Source organism: Athene noctua, chromosome 12 (genome assembly GCF_965140245.1).
Source record: "Athene noctua chromosome 12, bAthNoc1.hap1.1, whole genome shotgun sequence".
Taxonomy (NCBI): domain Eukaryota; kingdom Metazoa; phylum Chordata; class Aves; order Strigiformes; family Strigidae; genus Athene; species Athene noctua.
The window spans coordinates 5,933,681-5,948,961 of record NC_134048.1 but is presented as its reverse complement, the minus strand read 5'-3'; the positions used below and the strand labels follow the sequence as shown (position 1 = coordinate 5,948,961).

Sequence of the window (15,281 nt, the reverse complement as noted above, 5' to 3'; positions counted from 1 at the left end):
CCCATGCAGAAGCACTTGCATATAAGCACATCACAAAAGGAAATCTGAATTGTACTGGCGGAGGGCAGTTGTGTAAGATGTTGAGTACCTGAGCACCTTGAGCCACATATGTAAGCATATGCTTGATTCTAAGAGCAGATCAAACCCACAGGTGCGATTGTTCCTATGCTTAAAATTAAATGTGTTTAAAGGCTCAGATGAATCAGAACCAGAGTGCTCGGCTTTTGCCAGCTTGTGCCTTGAAAGGTTTGATACAGCAGTGAGAATGATTTTCATTGGGACATCTGTTTTCAGCCTCTTAGCACAATTTAAAAATGTTATCCAATACTATCATAACTTTCTTTATTAATTGAAAGGGATGGAGATATACCAGCTGTAGCCCAAGCCAGCAGAGACTTGGGTGGCTAAGCAACAGAAAAGGCACCATATTGAGTGAGCCAAAATTCAGTCTCAAAGTCATTTATTTTAACCAGTGACAATACGTTTAGACTCTAGTGTTTCGATTTGATTGATGGTTTAATATCATATATAATTTTTTTAATGAAGGGAACCCATTTAAATATGTTAACATTTGCACTAGTAGTCTCGCATGTACATAACTGCATTTAATCATTACTCTGATTGTTTTTGTGGTTGTGTAATTTGTATCAGCAAAATAACTATGTCAAAGCCATCTTATCTTAATGAAAACTATGGTTACTTCTCTTTTACACGTACTTTTTACTGCACGTGCATAAAGGCAGCAGCAGCCTCAGTCTCAAGTATATTGCTAAATGTATAGCTATCACTAACATGAATGCTGTCAATTAAGAAATCAAAAATATTAATGAGCTCAGTGTCTTTTCTAATTCTGCTTTGTTTAAAGCCTTGTTGTGATTCGTCATCATGTGAATTGAGTAATTTGATTTTAAGACTTTTAATGTTAAAATACATCATCATTAGTGATGTATCTGAAGATTTCACGCTCTTAATAATGGTGCTAAATCAAATTGGGAATCTCCTCTTAATCATCCAAGCTGTGCTATAGTTTACACAAACAGTTTTGGGGATGGAGAGAAGTTTAGTTCCGCGAAGTAACAAGTATTGTACAGAATTCATGTGTGGAAACAAAAAGCGGCGTTTCGGCTTGCAGCACAAACTGCTAGAGGTGTCAGTGTTGGATGTGCACCCTCAGGCTAGGCAGCTGGTGTATGTATGCTTTTGTTTATCAGTTACTGGTTTATGTAGCCTTTAGGCCAGCACATGAAACAATCGTTCCTACAGGGTCAGCTGCTGGTCAGAAGCAAAGTAAGAAAAGACTTTGCCTTAAAACGCGTCAGCCATAATTTTAGTGCAGCTGGCACCTGCTACTGGTGCACAGCGGGAGGGTTAGAGGTCAAAGAGGCAGTTGTTCTAAACTCAGTGATGGCTTAAAGGGACTTGTAGATTAATCTGCTTTATTAACTTCTGTATATTAGATAACTATTGCAGTGAATGACAGTCCGTCTTTCTGAATAAGTCCCTTCACCTCTTTCTCTTTTAAATTGGCTTTTGAGTAATGAATATTAAATAGAATACATTTCAGGGTAATTAAATGAAAACATTAGGATGATGTTGTTCTACAATCATATCTATAAGTTTCTTGTATATTTATCTTGCATTATTACCGTTCATTGCTTTTTGCTAGCAGAACAAAAAGCATAAATGTTTCAATTAAAGAAGAGGAACTGGCTGTATTTCTCAATAACTTCGTGTCTTCTGTGCTGCATAAATATTTTCAAAAAGCAAATAAGTTTAAGGAGAAGTATAAAAATGTTTTATTCCTTGTTTACTCAGTGCAATGTAATACTTTACATTACTTGGAAATGTTCGATTTCTGCTGGCCATGGTTGTTTTATATAAAACACTAAGAGGTGCTGGTTTGGGGAAGGGCAAAAAATATTGCCATTCCATAGAATCTAACTAGCGATATGAATAGCACCAATAATTTTGTAAAGTTCACATTATAATTCAAAATCCAGTTAGAAGTGATGCTTGCAGTCTGGAAAGAAAGCAATATCTTTACAAAATGGATAGGGAAAGGTAACAGTCCATTCCATGATCTGCTACTGGCAGATTTGCCATGTGAGTAATGAAACTTGCTTTCAGTGAACACACACCTTCCCTGCCCCCATTCTAAAAAGAAAAAAAAAAAAAAAAAATCAAATTTAGAATTTAAAATCCTAGAATAGCAGCGGCTTACAAGGATGCTTAATTGCTGTTGGATATGCTAGCAGTGGCCCATCGAAGCTTATAGCAGATGAGATGATGCTTGTATAGAGATCTGGTGTTTGATGAGGCAATTGCTGCGGCATTCTGACCTAGTCAGTGCTCATTTTGAGCAAATGAAAAGGTATGTGTCAGGTGAAAAGGGCTGATTTGTTGCAAAAAACTTTCTGATGACTGGCATATACTAAATATGTGTCCCACTCAACCTTGGCAGATTTCTGATTTTCAGGATTCCAGAATTGAACCTCAAAATCCAAGTTTTTCCCAGGCTAATAAATTACTGTCAGTTTTGTTTGTTTGTGATCTGGAGAAATATTTGTGTGCTCAGGGTGTCTTCTGAAATGGTAAGATTCAGAAACTTAGTTTGTTGGGCTTTTTCCCCTTTGTTTACTTGAGGTTTTTTACTGAAAACTTAGATTCTTGTGTATTTACATGTCTCCAGGAACCTGCACAGTTTAAAAATTAAAAAAAAATACTCTTTAAAAAAAATGCCAATATCTCAACAGATTGATAAGATTTGGGAACACTGTTAGTTTAGCTTAGCATAGTTTAGGTTAGCTTAGTTTAACTTGAGCAAATTGATCCAAATCCCAGCTTTGCTGGGCACATCAGAGACAAGATAGTTTAGCTATTGAAAGAGCGCTACACACAAAGGACTACTACACAACATGGGATTTGACCTTTCAGTATAACTGTGTTTCTGAATTTATGATTCGCTTCCCTTTAAAAAAAAAAAAAAAAAAGAAAAGAAAAAAAATTAAAAATGAAGTGTGTGCAACCATTCTTTAAAATCTTTTTAGCATGACAAGTAAAGTAATCTTCCATTGATACTTAAAAGTCCATCTGCAGAAATTCAGGCAGAATGTTAGAGAGACGCAATATCTATTGAAATGTTGAGTGTCAAACTGCCAGGGTAATGTATTTAGTATGAAATATAATATTCAGTGCATTTTGTTTTGATGACTGCATGAAATAGCCTTGTGCTCTTACCCTTTGTTGTTGTTGTGAAAGATGATATTCACTAAGAAGTGTTGGTGACTATTCAGGACACAGTAGCAATATGCTTATTACCATCTTTATCATCTTTCTTTTGTGTTTATTTGCAATAGCTTTGGTTACAGTCCAGTTCATCAGGCTAACAAAAATACTTTTAATTGTTCTGCAGAAGAAATTAGATTCAATTTATGAACAGTTTGAAAACAGAAGAGGCTTGAAATCTGTTAGGCAATGAGTAATTAATACTCAGATTAGGCTTTTTAAATTCTATGCTGGTACACTGCTCAGCTCCAGTAGAGAGTAGGTCACTTTGGTTTATGGACGACCCTTGAATAGTGGTTAGAGGAATAGTGATTTCCTTCAAGGTGTGATTTAAAAGCCCGGCCTGCTTCCCTGTCCCTGCTGATTATCTCTGTAGTAGTGCTAAACTAAGGTAAATATGGGTAAAATAATTACCCTGGTTCTAATTTTCTCTGTACTAGTGGTTACTGTTGCTGTGTGGGGGATGCCTCTGGGTCTGCTTCTGGCAGACATCCACATGGTTTGAGCCCACGCTCAAGCTGCCTGCAAATCCCAGCTGCCTTGTGGCAAGCAACATCAGGGCTCTTGTAAGAGATCTACAAATCTCTTAGTGTTGCTGCAAGGCCAGGTGGATTATGTGGTAGATGCTGGGCTGGAGTTGACTGGAAGGTGAGTGCAAATGTAAGCCCAGTTTAAGGACAGCTCCTTGGCGTGTGCTGGTTGTGTCCCTAAGGGTTGCACAGGACACGCTTCCACTCAGTGTCAGCATGAGTCTTGTTCATGTCCGGGGATAAGCTCACGCTCAGTGTGCTTCAAGTTCCTTGGCTGGAGGTTTTAGAGCTGATCTCATGCTCAACCTTTCCCTCCGTATGCAGCTTTTTACATTTCTAGAACATTTTTGTAGATTAAGTTTGAGATTAGCTTCAGATTGGTTTTGGACTAAACTATTTTATTTTTCTAGTAATAGTATTTTCCAACCTTGTCTTCCCTCCCCACTTGTTTGGCATTTTGGAAGACCTTCCTGTAATAGAGATCTTAGAAAACTAACAATCCAGCAGGCAAAGATCCCAATTCCTGTGCTGAAATCCCGGTGCAACGCTGAAAATCCCCTGCTGCTTTTGTGCTTCAGCTCGCACCACTTGATGCAAGGGAAGGCACTGGTGAATTTCTCAGGAGCTGAAGAAGAGAAGGGTGATGGCTCATGTTTAAGGAATTCAAAGAAGATACATGCTCTAAATCCTAGTGTCGGTTCAGGGGAAGATTGAAAAGATTTAGACACAGGACCATTTACATTCTTGAAGAAAGACTCTCGCTGGAAGGTGTTGTAGGTGAAACTGCTGTTCTTCCAGAAAGGTTGAGTAATCTGTAACTAGTCATTTGGTCAGAGATGCTGGTAGCAGACACCAACTGCATCCTCTGTCACCTCTCAGGTAAGAGTGCTGGCTGTGCAAAAAAGGGAGAGACTCACCATGTGGACTGGAAAAAATGCTTAAGGATCTTCTGAGATAAAACTAACTGAGTTTGTAAAGACCTGAACCTAGCTGCTGCTTCATATACTGCTAAAAGCAGAGGGGAATGTGTATTAATTTTTTCTAAGATTTTTAAAGACCTAAGGCTTCTCTGACACCAAACCAAACTGAAGTTTGTGTTACAAATTATGGCAGGCTGTGCATTCCAAAAGTCCCAGTTAATTACAGTTCTGTCATCTTTTAAAACAGCTGTAATGCTGTATACTTATGGTCACTTGTTTAGAAGTGGCTGAATCTTAAATAAACAGTTTAGGTTAATTTAAAATGACACCCTGATATCCATAACTGAAAATCTCTGAATGCTACCAGCTAAAAAATGCAGATTAAGGGTTGATGTCACAATCTTAAATTATTCCAGCCTGAGGTGGAATAATTTTCTGTCTATCAGGGAGCACAGATGGATAGGCAGAAAGAAGCTGTGCAGATACACGAGTTTGTAAACATCTGTCAGCTACACCAGATACCCAAATACAAAATCTAGCACTTCAGGCAGCATATGAGTATGCGACATTCAACAGAGGGTTTACATGAAATTCAGCACAGACAGAAGCAAGTCAGCACACCCTGGAAGGTAATAATTAATGAAATGTATCCCCCCCTCCCTGCAGAAAGAGGAGGTATTTCATTCATCAGACATTTTCAGTGTTGCTGCAGTTAACTGTTCCACTTCCAGTATTCAATGTACCACCCCTTTAGACTAGGTGAAACTGCTCCATCCCATGAGACTTACTGCTTTGCTATAGGTGAGTCTGCAGCAGCCAGCTGGCATCTCTTCTCCATCCCTGATGGAGCTCACCCAGGAGCATGGTCTCCCTTAGGATAGATGGACTCAGTTCTGATAGGTGAGAGTGGACCCCTGAATATTACAGTCCTTCACATAAAAAATTCAGATGCAACTGTAATTTGAAAAGGACACGTTCTGTCATGTTAGAATATGTCCTCAAATTAGAGGGAAGATAATAAAATTGCTTTTGAGAATGTGCTAGCATAGGGCAAAATCTTTGGCTGTGAACAGCTCGTGTGCAGGATGTAGCTGCCGCCTGTGTTCCAGCTCTGTTGCAGTTACTCCCTCATGTAGCACAAACATCTGCTTTGTGATGCCGTCGACTGCTTGAAAGGCAGTTCTACTGGCCAAAGGTAGGAAATGATGAAAGTAAGCCTTAGCTTTGAAAAGTGCACTTTGCACTACTGGTCTGTGTTATTGTGCTATTAACATACGACAGTTTAACAGTGAAATAATAGAAAACTGCAGTGGATCTGGTGTAGTAAATTAATGGGCACATTGAAGGTGCCTTAAGCTGTCATCCTAAATGTATCCTTTTGAGTATGTCCTCATGTTTGTCTTTGTATCTGAAAGTCAGGTTTGACATAAATTGGTACAAGCTTATTTTATGATTATTTCTGCTGGCTCATGATTTGGGCCTACTTCAAGTGAATCTCCCATACTGAGCCCTTTGGCCAGTTCTAAAGACATACCCAGGGAAATGCCAGAATTCCATGCTCCCCGTAACTGCACCTTTCTCATACCTACAGCCATCCCTTTTCCATCCCTTCTGAACACTGGGAAAAAAGACTTGTATCCCAGCAGCACATACTGTTTAACTGGTAGGAATACCCTGTGAAAGATACACTTAAGTTATGTTTCAGTCCATCAGCTGCAGGCATATACTAGATGATGTTTGTCACCCAGATGCCTTGTCCTAACACCAGGATTGGATTTTTTTCAGCCATTTATACCTTAATTTTTCATGAAACGAAAAGGCCAAAGCAAATTGAACTATTCCAAATGGAGATACACGACTGGGTCGCTCACAACTTTAAGCTTCAGCTGTTGAATCATGAAATTTCAGTTACTAATGTTTATTTAAATATATGTAGTGGAAGTACATATAAATAGGGTGAAATGCTATATTCTGCGAGCAGGTATCTGGAGGAATCTAGCCTATACAGGCTGAAAGAAAAGCTTGGTCTGGGGGTAGCTGAGAAGGCACAGAGCAGAGAGGCTGTTGAAAAGAGCTCTGTGGTTGCATTAGCCCGTTTTCATGGACTGCCTGTGTTTTCTGTCTAATGCCCTCTTGTCTCTGTCCCACCCTCCCTCCTTCCACAACTCCTCCCCTCTTCCTATACATGTAATGAAAATTAGCAACAGGGTGGGAGAGGGTTGAGAGGTTCTCCAGAAGGAAAGCTGCTGTAATGTAACTCAGCCCATTATTCAGTGCTGGAGATCAAGGCTGCCCACGTCAGCCACAGCACCAGCCTTCCGTGCTTCTGCTGCTCTGGAACAACTTGTTTAAAGCTCTTTATTCGTCTAATGTAATTTCATAATGCAGGGGGACAAGATGCATGATTCTTAAACTCATATATACTGCAAATCTCAACTGACTCGCTGTTTCTGACAGTTAAATATTTTTAGTTCAGAAATAATGGACTGGTTCTCATTTCATAATAAATAAAGGCTTTCGTTTTCTTACTTCATCTGGAAATTTTAGCGAACATGGAAAATATGAATGTGAAAGTTAGGCTTTCTAGTAAAATAAATATTTTAAAACAACAGATTAAAATTTAAGGTATTTAATAATCTTGGAGCATTTAAATCTCCTAGTATTATTAGTAAATGATGATCCGTTTATTGATACGGGAAGAATTGATGATGAAAGAACCGAGAACTCCAAAGGACATTTAAATTAATAATCACAGCTCCTAAATTAAGAGCAGACTGTCTGAAGGTAGAGCTATAAAAACCTACCAAATTTTGTATGCTAAACAATGAAAAAATCTGAATCTTTTTCAGATCTGAATGGGAAAAAAGGGGTGTTATTACAACACAAGTGTTTGATTAAAAGCTGTACATGTTCTTTGCTATTCTAAATCCTTTGTAAAGGAATACATACTGCTGTCTCTGCTGTTAATATAATGTTCTTTATGTTTAAATGTGATTAGTTGCAGCAGAATAAAATATTCATCCCAACATATGGGAGAGAGGAATGAGTTACAGGACCTGCAATGACGCAAGTGCTCTCTATTGATAACATGGAGCAGCAAAAAAAGCCTTTTAATGGAAAGCCAGCTTCTTTTCCAGCTTTCTTTAGAAAAAGTTTTCATAACGAGGGTTATCTTGACCAACATTTTCCTCCTCCACACAAGAAAGAAAGAGGCTCTGAAGGAAGAGAAGCTCTGAAGAATTAATTTATTGGAAGAACAGTTCTTTATTCTTACCTGTTCCGTCAATAGTTCCTTTTGTAAAGAACAAATGTGTCAGGAGAAACATTATTGAACCAGATAAAGGGATGTCCTGTTTAAAGTAAGAGAACAGAAGAAAGGTTGCTGTTTTGAACTAAATAGAAATAGATTATCTGTTCCTCCACCCCCTTCCTTTTTAATGTCTTTTTCCCCACTTTGAGACCTTGTTTTCTGCCTGAGTCAGCATGAGGACTTGTCTGCCCCATGCCTTGGGCAGCTGCCCCAGCAGCTGGAGCACCGCTGCACTGCAGTGGGTCTGTGGCAGGAGCTGAGAAATCATTTTCTGGAAGCAAAATGTTTGTTTCTACCAATAGGGTGTTTTCCACCTAGAAAACAAAAAATCCGTATGCTTGATCAATTCTGCTTCTGTGCTCTATGCTTTGTTTTGCCATTGAGTGGCTTTGTGACCTCCAGTTAGATGATGAGACTTCTGGCAAAGGTGGAGCGAGGAGGGTGTGCCATAGCACGGGCTTTCCTGCATGCTAAATAGATGCGAGTCCACCTGAACCCCACCAGCTGCTTCTGCTGCCCAGTGAGAGGGACAGCAGGTCTCCAGCAACAGCATGACCAAGGTTGGGTGATGGCTGAAAGCTGAGAAAGTTGAGGGGCTGCCCCAGGCCCAGTCTGTATCACTGTGGCTTTGCATACAGACCTTGTTCCTCAGTCAGCCCCTCTGTAAAATGTGATAGGAATGCTGATGTACCTCAGTGGCACTCTTTGGAGCTGACTAACATCTGGGAAATGCTTTGCAGTTCTCGAAACAAGTGAAATAAAAATGCAGATGGTGCTGCTGCTGTTAGCTGCTGAATGCTTGCTCGTGTACTGGGTCTAGCTGGGAGCACGCAGGGTTGCTCTGGGGCAGTGGTGCTGGCCACATAACTGCATCCATCTCCTCATTTGTTGATGTTATTGGGTAAGATATCGTCTTCAGAAAATTGCAGTTATAATTTCTGTACGTGTTGCCATCATAAATACAAATATATGTAAATGTGTGTCAGCAAGTGAAATACGACAGAGGAGGCACATAATCTCAGAGCCTCCTTCAGAAGCTTAAAAGAGTTTCAGTCCCTTCATGACCTGAACAGCTCAGGGGAGCAACAAAAATGGGCATATATATGGAGCTGGGTGTCAAGTATCTTGAAATTCTTTCCTGTGTGGGTTGACCTGTTTCTCCTGATTACAACAGAGTCAAATCATGAGGTCTGAAGAAGGAAGCTGTGGATGTCATTTGTCAATGTAAGAAGAAGCTGTTCTATAATATGTGAAAACAGTAGAGGGGCATCGGGAGAGGGAGAATTAGTGAAATTAAATGAAAGCCTGATACCTCTGCCTGAGAAGGAGTTAAAGTCTGGTACCTCACCAGTAAACATGCTGTTTGCTGAGGCACAGCTTCATTATAAAGTAGCACGAGCCTTGTCTAGACGGGCTCTATTGCCTTGCAGATGAATCTGTGCAGGCTGCCTCTCTTAGACAGAAGTTCATTCCAGCAGGGGTGGTCTCCCAGCGCTTGTTTGCCAGTGCAATCTCTCCTGGAGTGTGTCAGCAGCACTGTAAAACAAAGAAGGATCTGGAATGCAAACAGCTTGCTGTAGGCTCATGCAGAAGTAGCACAGGAAACCAAAGCTACAAAGTAAAAGAAAGCAGCAGCAATAGTTGTGAGAGAGAAACACAGAAAACAGGAAAAGGAAGTTTAAGGCTGTTACTGTAGATTTTGGGACCAGTCATCTTGGTGGAATTAGGCTCAGTAATTGCTGATTGTCTTCTGCCTGTGCTGTTATGCAGTCCTGACAACCTCCAGCAGAGGTCTTGATATGATAGATAGGTTTACTCCAATGGTATACATGCAGATTTTAATGCGGAGCCATACACCTTGATGATCTTTTTTTTAATCTTTGCAAGAAGCGGGATGCCTTAAGACATCTGCAAAGACAACACAATAAGAGTCCAACTTGTCCACCTCTACAAGTAATAAACTTACATAACTTTGTGAGAGGCATTAATCGCTGTTCCAGAGAGTTCACAGGGAGATGTTACAGCCTGGTTCATATTAGTGCAGTGGTACCACTAGTCCCAGCAGTTCCTTCAGACAGAGGTAACTTTGTGTGAAAGCGTTAAGCAGCGTTGTAACTGCCTAGTTTAGCTGGAAGGAATGGGTTGACCCATGAAGGAAACAGACATAGAGTGGTGTTCCCTGCACAGCTAATGATTTCTAAAAGGATTCTCTTTCATTAATCCTTGAGAGTCAGAAGTGGAATTAAAAATGTTTGATGGTAGGATCTTGTCCAGGGAAAAGCTCAGGAGTGGGAGGGAGGTTTTCACTGTTTCCTGTCCTGGTTGGGTGATATCAAAACATGTAATTAATAGTTCTTGTTACATGGTTTCCTTTATATTGGCTTTTTTTTTATGAATTGTAACATCCATCATATTCCTTGCTTATTTCAGTACTGTCTGTACTACTTACTCACAGAGACAAGTAAGTGTTTCCCAGGTGAATTTTGCACATTTTGGTCTACCTCCATATTTAGGCCAAAACGTTTCCTAAAACGTTTGCTTTACAGTTCATTGCAATTTAGTAGCAATTCTGGGCTAGAGACCTTAAAGATATCCTCATGAGTTGTTTAATAAAGCTAGAATTTGAAGAGGTGGCACGTTCCCTCTGGGTCAGTTGTGAACTTGTCTCTAAGTGTGCCCTTTTTAGGTTAAGCATCACACTGAAAGTCTCTCTACATGCATAGCACTTTTTCTAAAAAATATGGTTATGTCAGTTGTTGTGGTGCTCTGACTAAATCACAGCTTGAGTGAGTTTGCTTAATTACTTTAAAAATGCTTCTGTCCTAACAGCTGGCTTTGTTACAAGCTATGGAGATGAAAACTCGGTGATGAATGAATTCCAAAGAGTTGCAATTATTCTTCATGTTTGGAAAACAAGCCCCTGTTAGTGCTCATGCAGAGGTTTTGAATTGTTTACAGTGGTTCCAAAGCAGTATAGAACTGGTTTTGTCCTATGAGTAATTGAAGATAGTTTGCCTGATACAGAAACGGTGAAGTCAGATGAAGAATTGGCCTTTCCCACGCCAGACCGTATGTTCCTAGCCTGAAAGCTGAAATGATTTGTGGATATCTCTGTTCCAGGTGATTTGTAGTGCTAGGATTCATCTTTTCCATTTAGTGAAACATGCTGTTTGACTTTGCCTTGGTCAGTTATTACAGGCTAGTTTGCAGTGTGGCAGGTCTCTGGGGACCCTGCTCATAGCTACTGATTGGCCTAGAAGAAAGGATTTAATGATTTTCTACTTCCTCTATGTTTGGTTTTAGGGTGTAGATATTTTATAAATGTGAGTCAAACTATTTACTGGTGACATTTTACAAATTTTCACTCTGTTTAATCTCGGAGTAAAGTTTTTAGGTTTATATATGTTGTGGCCTTTGGCATTTTGGACTAACATATCTCAAGGATATCTTAAAGCATTTTATCTTTAAATAGATTCTATAGTTATTTTGTAATTTCTTTTTACAAAAATTGTGCCAATCCCTAAAATAAGTCCTACCCTTCCTAGCTAGACACACCAGAGGTATAGAAGCACAGCAAGACCAGAAGAGGCCTCAGAGGAAGAATACTCCATGTGGCATTAGCTAAAGGCTCTGGTTACATGCCAGCCAACGAGCAAAGTGAATTATGTAGCTTCTGTTTGGGTGCCAACAGAACTTAATTGTATGAGTTGATAGATCTCAGTGCTTTATAAAGTTGATGAAGTGGCTTTATCCCTGCTGTAGAGCTCTGTAAAGTAAGTCACAGAAGTAAAGTGTCTAAAATTTTACTGGATTTGTGACTGCAATGGAAATGGTATGGATTTATAGACTTCTTGCAGTAGTCATGATTGCCTTCATCAAAATAGGATGTGTTCTCTTTAAATGCCTTGCAGTGTCATACACAAAGAAAGATGGATGTCAGAGAACCAGAATCTGGAAGGGCAGCTAGGGATTAATCTGAAACTAATACAGATTACTGGTTGCACATGTATTGCTCTCTTAGAAGTAGTGTGACAGTGGGGAAAATCCCTGTAGTAAAGTCAAAGCCTGTACCTTAAATAAACACAGCTCTGAATCTCAATTGATACCTGTTTTATTTTCAACTTTTTCTTTAGAGCCAAGCTTTGATGTTCGTTTTCTTTAACTTTCTTCCCCTGGTAACTTTGGTTATGGAAATCCTTGTTTGGAAGAATGTCTTTTGCAATATCATGCTCATACATGAAATCTCAGTGATTTCAGCATGGTTAGTGAAGGTTTCATTAAATTTTTCTTCTCATCACATCACGCAGTATAACAATGGTATCCATATTCATGTGAACTGCCTGAATTTTCTTTCAGATGATGTCAATCCTAATGAATACCATCATTTTTGAAGACTGCAGAAACCAATGGTCTGTGTCAAGACCGCTGCTTGGACTTATTCTTCTCAATGAGAAAGTGAGTATTTAAGAAACTCCCAACAAATTCAGTCTTCACATGCCCAACTAGTTGAAATAATTACTTCACACAGAACAAAGCTGCCTGTTGCCCTTCAAATCCTCCATCTGTTTCTTTGGGTACGCTCACATTAAGAGCAGAGAGTAGGGTTCAGCTCATGTACTGCGTAAGAATTTTACAAATCAGTTCACAGAGGCTGAGTGGCTTCATTTTGATGAAGAATCCTCTCAAACTTTTGCTGCAACTTTTACACCCAATCTTAGATTATGCAAGTATATAATTACCTTTTTTCTAAGAAGTTGTATGTCTTCGCTTTTCCAGAATTAAGCATGAATAGAAGTTATGCAAGCTTATCTGTCTTTTAGGTAGAAATATGAAACAAGAACACTGTGGAAATCGCATCAGAAAAAATGCTTCCTAGAAAAATAGTTAACCGATTTCTTTTTCTGAAAGGTTTCACAGGAACAACTAGCTTTGGGGGGTATTATCCGAGCGCTTACACTTAAGTACTTGCATTGATTGCAATTTGGATTGTGTACATCTGTGGCAGATTCTGTAAACCAGGAAATACTCTGCAATTTGCCCTTTCAATAAAATCTGAAACTGTGAATTTGGATATACCCATCATGTTTCCCTGGTGACTTAATAGAGACAATATTGTCTGAAATGGAAACCATCTGAGTAAATGAATGAGAGTTGATCTAAATGTGTGCATTTTTTGTACGGTAAGGCATTGTTTCTAAAGATATTGACCTGTTGTATTCACCATACTTCAGAGCCAGCTCTAACTTTATTCTGAATTGCTTTATCTCTTGGGCAGTCACAAGCCTCAGTGTATTACTGCTTTGGAGAATGAATTGTCTATACAATAAGAGGGTGCTGGAAAAAAATAAGACACTAAGATTAGCAGCAACCGCATACATTAAAATTCAAACTGAAATCCCAGCTATGGAAGGAAACTAATAGAAGAAGAAAATATATCAAGAAGAGAAGCGCTGTCTCATCATTCACCTGTGCTGAAGGATCCAATTTTAGCCATATCCAATAGCACTGTCATTCATCTTCTTGGTGTGTTATTGTGATTTAAATCCAAGCTCTATAAGAGAGAGCAGTTCTTTTAAAATGATTGAGAGGGAATAAGGGCAAATTCAGTGTTTAGGAAAACTTTATGACATCACAATATTATACTTTACAGATGGAAGCAATATTTCCTACTTTGGGAGGAAAACTAATCATTTTCTATCTGCTCTGAGTCACTGCATCATTATAAAAGTGGGAAATAAGTAGTTTTGTGCATTCCCAATCTTGTTCAAGACGACACTTTTGTTTATATAATGCTTCTGATTTATAGCATTTAAGTATTAGCCTGACTACATATTAATTATGTGGTTTTGATGCTTCAGTATAAGAAGAAATTAAATATTTCACTTGAAGATAAAACCATGGAGCTGTAAATCATAAGGAATAAATTTGTGACTGGCAGAATGTTCTTTTTGCTGAAATTAGACTAGTTGTAATGATTATGTGTTTTGCTTAGCAGACATGGATATGTACAAGCACCTTTACTTATGAACAAGTTTTATATTTCTTTTGGAAGGGTAGAGAACGGGAAATAGAATTTACAGTATTTGTATTGCCCCTTTTGCATCAAGGTTATTTATTTCATGTTCGGAAAAAGTAGGACATGTACTTAGATATGGCTGTAAAAGTCATCTTTTCTTGGCTCATTTCAGTGCACTGCTGGTTTATTTATTGGAAATGAGTTCCTTTATTTCAGGTAGGGTCTCTGTCTCTATACAGTTCCTGAGATATCAAGCACGCATTTACCATGTTCTACAGCTTGTTCTCTTCTTTTGTTTTAATGAGATCTTCTTTGCCTATAATTCATCTCGGAGGGAAGGCATCAGGTTTAGTTAGGGACTCAGAAAAATTGGGATTTATACATGCTTGCACCAGTAGGGGTAATTATGCCAAAATGGGAGTCATACTCAGAGTCTACCCTAAAACAATGCTAAATCTTTTGAGACATCAGCTGGTATGAAAGGGGATGGTTGCACATGGCTACTGACTTTGTTTCCATCCTGAACTGCAGCAGCAAATTTAATTTAAATCCTAGGGACAGGAGGTTGGCAGAAAAAGGCTTCTGTATCCTGATAATGTAGCAACCTTGTCTCCACCTTGCTGTTGTCCTTCAGCCAAAGACGACAGGCACTCGAGTGTACAGGTGAAAGTGATGTTATTGCAGAGAAGCCCTAGAAACCCCAGGGCTCAGAGCAGCTCTGTGGTGTTGAAACAGTGGTGCCATGGGATGCAGTACTCATTAATGGTAGGCAGAGGTGTAATTCCTTGCTGTTACTGGAGGATGCTCTTAATGCTTTCCATTATGGGGCTGACTGAAGTTGTTCTTGGAATACCTCTTTTCTAAAAACAACTTGTGGACGCTGAACAAGATGCCTGGGTTGTGGCCTTCTCTACACTGAACTCTGCATTTGTCACCTTGAAATAGGGCTTCTGGGAACATGTTTGTTGCAGGCAGATTTATCATCTTTTACACCAGCTCCCAGATGATTTTTCAGTCTTGAGTTCCTAAGTAGTTTGGGACCCAGCTATTTGATCAGCTGCTGCCTTCACTTCCAGTACTGCTGCAGTGGTCAGCAAAGATGCGTAATACAGGATGTTTCTGGTTTGAGAGGAACTGGATTGAGGGCAAGTAATTTGCCAAGCAGACATTAAAGCAAATACTTCCTATAATCCTGTTAAATTGTCAGGGTTTAGCGTTAG

General features: G+C 39.3%; 1 protein-coding gene across 1 annotated transcript in view; it reads left to right on the top strand.

The window, feature by feature from the left end:
• The window catches only part of RANBP17 (RAN binding protein 17), a 163,508-nt gene that overhangs the window by 143,500 nt on the left and 4,727 nt on the right, over positions 1-15,281 (top strand). Inside the window, exon 26 of the mRNA XM_074916209.1 lies at positions 12,402-12,500. Coding sequence (XP_074772310.1) covers positions 12,402-12,500 — 99 coding nt within the window. The remainder of the gene's footprint in view (positions 1-12,401; positions 12,501-15,281) is intronic.